Source organism: Mchenga conophoros, linkage group LG13, assembly GCF_057382185.1.
Source record: "Mchenga conophoros isolate Kocher_MC1m ecotype Shallow Benthic linkage group LG13, M_conophoros_male_GT1.1, whole genome shotgun sequence".
In the NCBI taxonomy this organism is placed as follows: domain Eukaryota; kingdom Metazoa; phylum Chordata; class Actinopteri; order Cichliformes; family Cichlidae; genus Mchenga; species Mchenga conophoros.
In genome coordinates this window covers 28892407-28905785 of record NC_140538.1, presented here as the reverse complement: position 1 = coordinate 28905785, position 13379 = coordinate 28892407, and the positions used below count along the sequence as shown (strand labels likewise).

General features: G+C 40.6%; 1 protein-coding gene across 4 annotated transcripts in view; it reads right to left on the bottom strand.

Annotated features, from left to right (window-relative positions):
- Nucleotides 1–13379, bottom strand: part of LOC146561503 (stromal membrane-associated protein 1-like) — a 152411-nt gene that overhangs the window by 100150 nt on the left and 38882 nt on the right. For 2 of the 4 annotated variants that reach the window (XM_085297636.1, XM_085297637.1), the window contains exon 5: nucleotides 2965–3033. The exons of the other annotated variants lie outside the window; for them this stretch is intronic. In XM_085297636.1, the coding sequence (XP_085153762.1) occupies nucleotides 2965–3033 (69 nt within the window). The remainder of the gene's footprint in view (nucleotides 1–2964; nucleotides 3034–13379) is intronic. 4 annotated transcript variants of the gene reach the window in all.

The following is a 13379-nucleotide window of genomic DNA, read 5'->3' as shown; positions in this document are numbered from 1 at the left end:
CAATTCAGGTGCAACAGAGCAAATCAAACTGATAATTACAATATTTTCCTGACACACTGAACTGACACTTTGCTGTCCCCTGTGATACTATAATTAACACGTAATACTGCTCAGGAATCGAGAAACAAGCCACTTTTCCTTCACCTGATAGTGTTCTATATGAGAACGCATAAGTTGGACTGGTAAAATTTGCTGTACCTCATAGCACGTCGGAAACAATTACATCCCTTTCCTTAATGTGATTATAATGCGCCCACAATGCAGACTTAATGTGCAGACATTATTAGCGCGCAGAGTCGCTGTAATGTTTTCAGGTTAATGCTGCTGTCTTGCTTTGTTATATGTAAATGAGTCAGCACCGATGCCAACAGGCTTTAGCTAATGACTGTCAGGACGCCGAAGAGGAAAGCTTTAGTTTAGCAGGTAAAGCCTACAATCTAGCCATCATGACAACAATAACCGCCTCATTCTCTCCCTCGCCGGCTCTATTCTCACTGCAATTACTTGAACATCAGAAACAATAGCTTCATGATCATCAGAACGAGCACTGAGGGCATCTGCTGTTATTATGGACATTGTATCTTTTGTGAGCATATGAAGTCAGCGGTTCTTCTTTGTTTGATTGTTTTGTTTTTTAAACTTTAGAATAGTGGTATGAAATATTAAAAAGCAAATATATTATAAAAAGAAATGTCCAATGTCAAGTACTGTCACAGGGGAAAAATTTGCTCTTGAATTTTAATTCCGAATCCTTTGTGTCTCTCAGGGGAAGCGACAATAGCTGCTGTTTATACACGAGCAGCATAACAGATACTGGTCTCAGTTCTGCTTCAGCTGCTTCTTGGCTGTTCATTTACAAGACATTGGCTGCATCTTCCCTTATTGTTTTCATATCAATCACCAAGTTAGAGTATATTATCATGAGGCACTGGCAGGCGGCAAACTTCTAACTCTATCATCTATGAGCTAATGAGGCTAGCATTGCTTCAGAGGCATTAACAGGGTATTATAGTCCCATCTGATCATCACTAATAAAACACAATAAATTGCAGCTGGGATCCTTTGCCTGCTATTATGCTGGCTATGATTCTAACTTGATTTTTTGTTTTGTTTGCTTTTTAAACCAGTTTCCCTCTGGTTGACCAGGGTAAGCCAAAATAATACAGATTCTCACTGGGTTCTCATTGGCTCCGCTTTGAGAGTCACCACCATCGCCAGGCAGCATATCAAAGACATTTGTGCAAATTACTTGCATGCTGTGTGGTCAAATGTTTGTGCATGTTGGAGCCATCAGTGCTGTCTTTACTAGACTACTTGTTACATTACCTTTGCATTTTCCCATAAAAAGACCCGAAACACACCGTCTCAGAATTACCACTTAACAGTATTACCTATAGGCTACAGACCAACACAAATCTCTATTCTAATGAGGACACACATAAGATCTTTCTCTTCGTACGTTATGAACACAAAGCAAAGATGAAGTAATGTCAGAAGTAAATGTTGCTCACTGGCTAACAGTGTTAGGATTAATGTGTAACAGGCAGAATATTCAGATTACCGTTTTTGTTGTAATAAATAACCAAACAAACTTTTGCAAATAGGCAACCTACTATCATACCACGAAGCTCCTGGCACACAGTTTTTGTGCTGATGTTAATGCCAGAGGAAGTTTGGAACTCTGCAGTTACTGAGTCAGCACAGCACTGGTGATTTTGACACCCACTCTGTAACATTACATGGTCTCCCACTGCATGGCTGAGCTGCTGTGGTCCCTCCACTTTGCAGTAATACCACTTACAGTGGATTGTGAAAAGGGGGAAAAAGTTTCAGGGCTCAATGCAGCAGTGGCCTCCTATTATGATACCACACTCCAATTCAGTGAGCTCCTTAGAATTACCAAATTTGTTTCAAAATGTTTATAACATGTATGTAAGTATTCACAACCTTTTCCATGACACTTAAAATTGAGTTCAGGTGCATCCTGTTCCCACTGATCATCTGTGACAATGGACTCAAGCTGTGGTAAATTCAGTTGATTGGACATGATTTGGAAGCGTCAATAATAGGAAACTGTGACAAAGGTTCATCTTCCAATAGGACAATGACCCTAAGCACACAAGACAAGATAACAAAGGAGTGGCTTCAGGATCACTCTGAATGTCTTCGAGTGGCCCAGCCAGAGCCCAGATCTGAACCCGAGTAAACATCTCTGCAAAGATCTGAAAATGGCCAGGCACCAATGCTCCCCATCCAATCAGATGTTGCTCAGAGGTTCTGCACAGAAGAATGGGAAACTGCCCAAAAATATGTGTGCCAAGCTTACAGCATCGTACTCAAAAAGACTCCAAGGCTCCAAATGTTGCCAAAGATGCTTCAATTAAGTGCTGAGCAAAGGCTGTGACTATATATGTACATGTTATATTTGTGTGTGTGTGTGTGTGTGTGTGTGTGTGTGTGTGTGTGTGTGTGTGTGGGGGGGGGGGGGGGGGGGGGGGGGGGGAGGGGGGGTATTTTTTATAAATTTGCAAATATTCCAAACAAATGTTTTCAATTCGTCATTGTGTTTAGAATTGTGTGTAGAATTGTGTGAAAGGAATTTAATCCATTTTAGGATAAGGCTGTAAAATTACATAATCAACAACATACTTTCCAGATGCACAGTACACACAGAGGCAACTGGATGAAGAAGCACCTAGTGTGATCGAGGACTCTTCCATACTCCAAAAAAACAAAACACATCTGAAATCTAAGGCTGAATCTTCTGAGGGCAGGATGGAAAGATCCAGGACTGGACCCAGCTGGTTGGCCAATGATCAGAAAGAGAATTAAAGAAGCTTGTCTCACTTGTCTCAACATGACACTAACACGGGACTCAGACATAAATCTGGAAGACTACACGGCACCAGAACACAAGCACAGCAAGGCACCACCACACCAAAGGGTGAAAGAGGAGATGTGCACCTCCTGTCTGCTCTTGTCAGTCTGCGAGGACGGCGAAGTGGTGGGAGGAGTCGCTTCAGACGACTTCGGCTGAAAGACAGAATTTCAGACAGAGGGTTAGACATGAAGACGAGGAGAAGGGGGAACAGAAAAAAATCAAGAGAGACGAGAAGAACAAGGAGGGCACAGTATGGAGAGAGAGCGAGACGGAGGGGGAGGAGAGTGAAGCAGAGACAGGAGTGACTTAATTAGAGGGAACGAAGGATTTTCTCCACTACAGCAGAGTAGTCTTTGCTTCAGGAGATGCAGCAAACCAAGGTTATATTCAGCCCCGCAGCTGCACAGGATGAATAGTCTCTAAATAGAGACTCACATCACACACAAACCCACAGTTACTGAGTGTAGGGACGACCTCTATTAACCTGCCGTTGACCTTCGAGACAGACCGACAGCTGGGTTTGCATTGAACTCTGCAGCCAACCAGCTACAGTAAATAGTTGTTTTTCTGTCCATCACATCGTTTCATAGAATAGGAATCAGCTATCAGGCAGCATGACAGTAGCCACATCCTCCTCTGACATTACAATTGTGGAGAAGTTGAAAGGTTGTTTGTATTGTCTAGTAGCAGACATCCCCCAAGGACTGCCACAGATACTAGACTTTTTCAGGAGCAATAAATTCATGAAATAGTCTCATTCTTCAGCCCTTGGCAGGAAATGAAAACCTATTTTCTCTGTATGCTTTTTCCTCAAAGAGATGAGTGAAATATTTGGTGATTTCACCTGACATAGATCAGTGCTTTCTACTCACTGATTTAAAATATCGATTAAATCATTTCCAAATAAATGACTTTAGATCTGACTAATTCTTATTTAGTCATGGTAATTTAACATAACATTTAACAAGCACAAATTTAGAGGGAGTTTGAGCTGCATTAAGTTTTCTTCTTATTTACAGCGATCGGGCATAACATGATGACCATGTGCCCAATACTGTGTTGACCCGACTTCTGCTGACATACAGTATATGAGCTGTAAGGCTGCACGATCAATCAAATAACAGATAGCTGTTAGCAGGGAAATTTGAAAAGAATATGGTCCACAAAGGTTCATTTCCATCGCTGCAAACATCTGCATGCATAATATATTACAGATTTCGTGTTTTTGGCACAGAATTCAAACCTTATATTTTGTTGATTTTACACGTTTGCATTCTGCAAAGAAAATCTATCGCGAAAGGCAGCCCAACACCAAGGAATGAAAACACAATTTCTACAGTAATTACTGCCATTTTCAGTCCGTCTTCAAAATTCATACCAATCCAATCCCATCAGCCACTTCATCACATAACAGTCTAAAACCTTCCTGGCTGTAATGAGACATGTCAGTTAGCAGATTTAAGTAAACAGTTGTGATGCTACCTTGCCTTTGTCTTTATCTGTTCCTTGTTTTTTTTTTGCCATCTGTCTGTTTGCTGCCTTTCTACATGCGCCACGGCTCCAGCTACCTCCCTCAAGATTTGCACATCGTCTCCACTTACTGCCTCTCCACACAACAGCTGAACAGAGTAATTATTCCTAAAAGCAGCAAAAGTAATGAGGTCATAAAAGCACTAAAAATATATACATTTCTTTTGCAGTCTGTTACGTGGGTGAAAATGACACAGTGCACCGCCTGAGCTGCGTGGAGCAACAGGGAAATGTTTAACAAGATTTTGCCCAGGACCAGTATAAATGAAAACCATAAAAAGCGAGAAATGTTAGGGTCTGAAATTACTTTAATCATGCTCTCGTGATAAAACTACAATTCACACATACTGCAGGAAAATTAGAGAACTCCTGGGTCTAAATTTTAACTCCTTAATGTTAGCAAGATACAACCCCCTCAACATTACTGAAGCATTGTAATATCATCTTGATGCAGAACAAAAAGCAGCATCCGAAAAAAGCTTTGAATGCTCTTCATAAAGCCTGGACAGCTATTCCTGAAGTTGCCTCACAGAGTTCAGGCTGTGCTGAAGAATAAAAGGAAGCCATACAAAATATTGACTTTCAAAATCGTTAGAACTGAACTTCTAAACTGAACTTCTAAACTGAACTTCCATGGATGTTTGTAGTCTAAGGAGCTTGGGGGAAAAAAGGGTCTGGACTTCTTTAGGTTTCTTGAAGACGTTTCACTTCTCACCCGAAAAGCTTCTTCAGTTTTAAGAGCAACTGGTGGAGAGTCAAAGATTTTAAGCCCTAAGGGAGTGTCCCCAAAGAGGGTCATGGACCCTGTATTGATCCTCTACCTAATCACCTAGCCTCACCCTATCATGTGATTTCCTAAGGTCAAATGGCCCAGGAGGTGAGTGGGCATTAAGGTGTCTGGGAAGGGATCTCAAAACTGGATTATAGATGGCAGAGGGTGTCGTAAGCCACCGCCTCTGTTCAAAGATGGTTGTTCACAGTGGACATAGATGGCTTCTTTCACTCCTCTTTCAAACCATCTGTCTTCTCTGTCCAAACCCACACCCGTTTTCACACCTTGGCTCGTGTGATTAGGTAGAGGATCAATAGGGGGTTCATGACTCTCTTGGGGGACTCTCCACCAGTTGCTCTTAGAACTAAAGAAGCTTCTCAGGTGAGAGGTGAAATGTCTTCAAGAAACTTAAAGAAGTCCAGACTCTTTTCTTTCCAAGAAAGACTCCGATGACCTGGATGACTGAGAACCTTCACAGACACATGGATGTTTGTACGTCTCATTTTCCTATCACACATTACTATATCTTAAAGACTAACTTTCTTAACCATTTAAATCAGCAGGCCTTTCAGAAGCACTGATAGAAAATGACCAGAATTCAAAAAACAAGGATGTGGCCACTTCATTTCAAAATTGCAAAAAAAACAAAGAGTAAATTTTGGACATGTATTTCTGGAGACCCCAGAAGAATATAGAGCTTTTTTTTCATAAACATTACATTGGGGATTCTGTGGATAATTATGCATCGTCTCATTTCAGGATAAATAATAAACTATTCAACCAAATACTGCTGCTTTTCCACATGTATAAATAACTGCATTGCTTTTTTTAATATCCTGCATGCCATGTGATGCTGCAGGTGGTTCAGATGTGAATCCTACTACAACTATTACATATTTTTGTATTTTCACAGGCATCTGTGCATATTTGTTGTTACAAAGTAAAAATAGTACCTTGTGATCATGCGGATTAAAGGTGGGCCGACTGCTGTGGTGGAGGTTTGGATTGTAATTTACAGTTTGCATTCACATCCAAACAATTTGTGATGTTTCCAACTAAACACTGAGCTTTCTGTTACTTCAACCAACCTTCAATTTGTTTTACACAATGCTTCCATCTGTTGCATTCCTATTAATTGATTAGGACTGTAGCAGTCACATTGACAGACATCGAGATACTGTCAGAATTTTATTCCTGTTGTTACGAGGACAGCTTGAAACTTGTCTCACTGTGAGATGAAGCACCAAAGATATGAAGGAAGAAAAAAAAGAGATAATGTCGCAACTCTTTTTTATATTTTATTCTTTTTGTCTTGGAGAATCCAAAATAGCAAAGTGTGTACCTGAATTCAAACAGAAAGAAGAGTTTGTATGTGTCAGTGGAGTTCAGAGTAGAGCAGCTGTTTCTTTGCATCAAAAGGAGACCGTTAAGGTGGTTTGGGCATGTGATTGCATGCAAGCTCGAGGCCTTCCTTTGGAAATTTTCTAGGCGCATCCAGCATATTTATAATTGTCCATTTTTGTTAATTAAGCGAGTGAATTGACTCACGCTACCAGGAACAGCTGACCTGAATCCAATTCTTGGTCCGAGCTCAAGTGATCCTACCTTGATGATCAGACAAACCTTCCATGGTTCAATCGTAGTAGCAAGTTTTTAAAAAACAGAAAGAAAGAAAAGAAAGCTGTGGGTGTCAGTCCTGTTGTCTCAAACCAACCTACAAAGTTCCAGCAGCACACTGTTGTTAAGCTCCTGCACACAACACGGTTTGTTTTGTTGGAAGCTAAAATGAGGCTAAAGTGATGCACGCCAAAACACTCTTTAGTATTTAACTCCCTGGGAAAAATACATTTCAAGAAAAGATGTTACACTGCATCACTAACATCAACCCACCTTCCTTCCTTTCTCAGTGCCATCCTCCCCTCCTCCGCTCCCTAAACCACCTCAGGGTGGAAAGTAACGCTGACTACAGTATGTCTTTCTGAGGCCAGAACAGAGAACTGTTCTCCTCCCTCCCCCTTCTACTGCTCTTGTTGCCTGTGGTGGTGAAAGCAGCGCAGCTGAGATGTGAATTCAGAGCATTTTCTACCCCCCTAACTCATTCTGTTGATGTCTTTTAAGGCTGTTTTTTATACATTTCTCTCAAAACTTCCTCATCTTCTGACTTTGATGCTGCTGGAGATGTCAATACTAAACAGCCACAGGTGGACTGATGATGAAGATAAAGAGAAAGGAGGCTGGAGGGTAAGAGGGTGAGGCTAAAGGGATGCAGAGGGAGGGGAGGGCGAGGGGGGATATAAAAAGGATAGATAACAAGACTAGTACGCACTGGGTGAAAGAGGATGAACAGAGGTTGAATAGATATTAGGACTTAGCGATGGAAGTGTCTGGCTCTCTAGTGTGGTGAGTGCTGATAGTGAGAGAGAAAAATGCATAACATCTTTACTGAAATTTGTCTGCTGGCCAGACCTTTAACAGCTTCATTTGTACTCTTACAGAGAACACTTACCGCAGAGAAGTGGAACAGTTACACAGAGACTAATAAAACAAGAATTATGGAGGCCGAGGGATAGTGTTAGCTGTTTGAGCTCTAATCCACTTCCACAGTGTTCTCACAAAGCAGTCTGTTAAGTGACCTTGAGCTATGTGTTGTGGTTAGAGATGCACTGATTGATGGGCCAGGCCCCCTCTTGGCCCTGACAAGTGAACGGGCAGTGAGTCTCACATATGTCCAGTAATGAGCCGGTCCGTTTCACGCATGAGCAACACACACAATTATTCAGGAAAACAGTTGCGTGCACACTCACAAGTGTCACTAACGTAGAAACCTCTCACCGCAGACCAGGTTCATCAAAGTAAACTAATAGGGGGTTAGTACCAACAAACATAAGAAACTTAAATCACCACCACAATCACACAGATGAATATGGAAATTTTAAACACAGTAACAAAGATAAAGTGGATAACCAGCAGCCTCAGTATGAGCAAAGGATCAAAGAAGAACGAGGAAAACAGTAACACTCCTTCTGACCTTCTCCATCTCTCAAAGCAAACATCACCTGGAGTAATCTTCCCTGCACGAAGCCATACTGCTGCTCACTGATGGTCACCTCTCTTCTTCACCTAGCTTCAAAAATGAGGTATAGGGATGTGTTTTTTCTGCATTTTTGTCAATATTCTGAAACTAACCTGAAAGAAACTTCTGAGCTTGAGTTTTTCCTCCCCCCAGTCACCAAATACTTGCTCAGAGTTCAGCATGAACTCAGTTGGGATTTTCTTTCTCTCATTTTAGAGACTTTGCCTTATAATAACCAGTGCACTGAGAATAAACAGGTGTTCTAGCTCAAAGAGATAACAGCTTTCAGACTAGACAAAAGTTGTGGACATCAAATCATATGAACGAGAGTGTTACTAACTGTTCACTTTTGAAGTGCTTGGCAAATCTTTGCAACGGTCGATAATACTGAGCCATTTAGTGGCTTGAGTGTACATGCTGTTTTTTTAAGTGCTGCAATTATCTGTCACACACATTCAAGAAGCATAACACGAGACTCAGCTCACCATTAGGGTCCTCAAGTGTTTTTAAAGTGTTGCATTGAATTGTGTTTTCTCTCAGCAAAAAGAGCTGAAGTAATGCAAGTGACAAGCTTCAGTATTTAACTGGTCTGAGAACGGTGTCTTGAACCAGACTGTGGTTGAGATGGTAAATGTCTTGAAACTACAGTCTGGTTCATAGATTCACAGACGATCTTGAACCTGGCTAACATCAAGCAGGCAAATATCAGGATGATTATTTATAACCATGAACTGAATCATGCTTTCATGAGCAGAGACTTTGCAGGTTCTTGGAGCAGTTAGGCTCATTAAATCATGTGATGAAACACATGAAGAAAAAATAAATAAATAAATCAGCAGATACCCAGCTTTCAAGGCTAACACTGCTAGCTTGGTACTGCTGATGATAAGAGCTGATGTGGGTTTTTTCTTTTTTTAATTTCCATGATTTGAATAAATAGACAGTAATTTCTTTGGATCATGGCTTGGAGAATGCAACCATCATTGCATCCCTATATCATATTGAAACCTGATGTAATACTGAATAAAGTTACACAGGTTCACCATCCTGTTAATTTTGCTAATTAGTATTTAAAGAACCAAGCACCTAGAAGTAAGATCGCGTACTTGGCGTATTGTCTGTCTTGTTAATGTTGGTTTATAATGGAGCACTGTAACAAAAAAATAATAATTTCCCCCAGGGATCAATAAAGTATTCTGATTCTGATTCTGAAACGGCAACCAACTGAATACCAACTAGAAAACTATTTTTGGTAGGGGTTACTGAGGTTGGACAACAGAGAAAAGGCTAGAAAGCTGTAAGGGAGTGACCTGTTTTTAAGTAATTTAATTAGTGGATGTAATCACTAATATATTAAAATATTATATTCAATTTTGACCACGACACTCCCCTAAATTCTATACAGTAGACCTATAAACTATTTTTGTAGAAAATAAATAGTGGAAATACTACCAAAAACGGAACAATTCAGGCGAAGTTCAAGAACACAGAGCACACAGTCAAAAATGAACTCAAGTCTTTACAGTGAGAAAACTCCCACTTTGGAACTAAAAGAACTAAATTACAGAAAGTTGATTTTATTCATCTATATGTAGCATTTTCAGTGTGAGAATTTGAAAGTCTGACAGTCGACAATTAATCCAGTAGCAAAAATAGTTTCTGAGTGTGGTGCAATTTTTCAAGATTCAAGAATGACACGATTTTTGTTCAATTAAATCATGTTAACATGAAATAAACAGAAAAGAGTTGTGACAACAAAATCTGAGGAAACTGAGTTTATGCAGTATCATATGGAGCTCAGAGCTACCTGCAGTCCAGTATTGTTGGCTGATATTAGCCATTTCTCAATATATAACTGTCTGCATTTAGAAATACTGATAAATAAAAATGTAAAAAGTAAAGAAGAAACATGAGAAACATCCTTCAGCCATGTTATGAGTGTTGATGTTGCATAGTCTGTCCACCAGGTCCTTTTGCAACTTGCCTGCTGGCAACGCACATGCTTGGAATGTCACAAAACACAACAACCAGCTGATCCAAGTCTACTGGACCAATATACTGGAATATTAGATTCTAAAGCCAGGTTTGTGGCGTCTCCCTTAGAGACTGAGTGAATAATTCAGTCTTTCGAGAGGGGCTCAGAGAAGAACTGCTGCCACTCCACGCTAAAGAAGCCAGTTAAGGTGGAGCAGGTATCTGACTAGGATCTTTCCTAGGTGAGGTGCTCTGGTTATGTCCTACTGGGATGAGGCCCCAGGGCAGACCCAACACAGGACCCAACTGCTCAGGCTGCTGCCCCTGCAACCTGGCCCCAGATAAGTGGAAGATACATGGATTGATGGATGGACGGAGATATTTGGTTTTAAATCACCAAATAAAAAGTATCTACAGTTTTGTGAAAAAGTGTTTGTCCCCTTCCTGATTTCAATTAAATGCTTCAGACACAAAATGCAGTTTCTAAATTGACATTCAGACTGACATTCTCCCTTCAGGATGTTTTGATAGACAGCAGAAATTATGGCTCCATTCACCACAGCAGGTCTCCCAGGTGCTAAGGCAGCAAAACAGCCCCAGACCATCACACTACCATAACCATAGTTTAATGCCGAAATAAAATACAGGGCCATGTAGGTTTGGATTTGTCCACCTTAATAATAAACATTCATTTAGAAACTGCATTTTGTGTTTACGTGTGTTATCTTTGTCTAATATTTACAACTCCTTGATCATCTGAAACAATAAAGTGTGACAAACATAAATAGGAAAAAAAACTGTCATTTAAAAAAATTCCCATATTAGTTCTGCTCTACGCTACCGGACACAGACTCCAGATGTCATGCTGGAGCCACTCTTCCTGTTTGGGGGTTGCAGTTCCTACTGCTGCTATGACCACTGGGACCCTTGGGACTACTTTGAATGTCACCTTCTACATATTTCTGATGTTACTAACAGCCACATCTATAGCAAACCCTTAATAGCGGGTCAATCTCTGCCTCAGGTGGATTTAATGTCTACTGTATGCTGGCTAAATGAAAAGGTAAAAGTGACTTACTGTATTTAAATTGCACAACAAGTAGCTGCAATGTAAGCCGCAATCAAATGTAATTGTCAACCCATCCTTTTCACAAAATGAGAAATCTGTGTTGTTCTCCTGAACCAAAAAAAACAAACTTAAAGCGACCTCTGTCTAACCTTCCCCGTAGCTCATCTGCTCACTGACGTCAGAAAATAACATGTCAGAGCATGGCAGAAGTTAACTAGGTTGCCACAGCTAGCTGCTAGAACATGTACAACATTGGTAAGTACTGTGGACACTGCGGGGAGGACACTCATGACTAACACAGGCAAATAAGGTTAAAAATCAGCAGCCTTCCTCCAAGGCGACCGCGCTGCTCTCTTGTGACATTTTTAGGCCAATCACTGGGCTCATCACCGAGGGTTTGCAAGATGCACTTTGATGGATTGTTGATTCCAGTAACACTGAAATCATTTGTGGTTTATACACAAACACAATCCAACTAATTTACTCACAGCAGAACAATGAGAGCATGCTACTCAGGCAGGGGGAAAAGCATGCATGCATTCAGAGATGACAAAAGACCACTGCACTCTATCAAGTTCTCTTTTTACTGGCTTTCTAAAGAAGTTAAAAAAAAACAGAACTTCAAGCAGTAGGATTTGCAAGCATCAACAAGGCTGTTTGACATTACACAATCTCTTTTTCCCCCCTCTCAGACTTTCAGAAATGGTAAGAAGCTGTTGTATCACATCTCTTGCTAACAGAAGATCTGGCTTCAAATATGGAAACGCAGTTGTTCAAACAGGAGACTTTAATATTGAACTCAAGGACAAAGGTTTTTGTACTTTTGAAGTCAAACATGTTTGTAAAGTTCTGTAAAGTCAAGTCACTTACTATCACTTACTATTCCTTTAGCCTCCTGGAAGAACAGACCACCTTCCAAGTTCACAAGTCAGAATTTTCTCCACTTGAGATGTTACAAATAAATAACTATTAAGCATTAAGCTACAACTGGACTGCTCACAACTTAATGTGAAGGACAGAGCCACAGCACGCTGCTAACAGGAAGGTTAGAGCTAAAGCTGTGGATAGGGTCAGCAAAAACACACACCAGACAGCCCTTTATGACAACTACTGAAGTCACTTTCTTGGTCTCAAAGCCACCAGATTCCACTGAGTAAACAGTTAAAACACACAAGTCGAAACCTGAAGACTGGGCCAAGAAATATTTGAAGACAGATTTTTCAAAGGTTTTATAGACTGATGAGATGAGAGTGACTCTTGATGGACCAGATGGATGGGCCTGTGGCTGCATCAATAATGGACACAGAGCTCCACTTCGACTCGGACACCAGCAAGGTGGAGGTGGTATTATTAAAGATGAGCTGGTTGGACCTTTTCAGGGTGAAGATGGCTCGAAAATCAACTCCAAAACCTACTGCCAGTTTTTAGAAGACACTTTCTACAAGCAGTGGTACAGGAAAAAGTCTGCATCTTTTAAGAAGACCATGATTTTTATGCAGTACAATGCTCCATCGCATGCATCGAAGTACTCCAGTACATGGGTAGCAGGTAAACGCCTTCAGCATGAAAAGATAATGACATGGCCAAAGGTCAGGAAGGAGGCCTAAACCCGTGAGAACCTGTGGGCCTTGCTTAAACGGGAGATTTACAGTGTAGGGAAACAGTACACCTCTCTGAACAGTGTCTGGGAGGCTGAGAGTTGTTTTATTATTCTCACTTTAACATTTGCAAACAAACTAGTGAGATGGGAAAATGTTCATTTTTAAAATTAATTGCATAATTCACTTTTACATTCTTAAACATTCAGGTTTAGGTTCATTAACATTTTGGACTGACTGTCCTTGATCCATAATGAAATTAATGCTCAAAAATACAACTTTAATAATTGTGCACACAGTGTATGTGTGTGCAGTATAAGCCAATATAAGTATAAGCGAACTGCATGTAACATGAATAGATGATCAGGAACAAGTGTGACCACCTCAATAAAAGCAGAAAATCTGGCACTTTGCTGGTCTGCAATATCCAGGTATGTGTCAACACAATGCCACAATCTTCCCAGACAATTCACCCCAAGGTC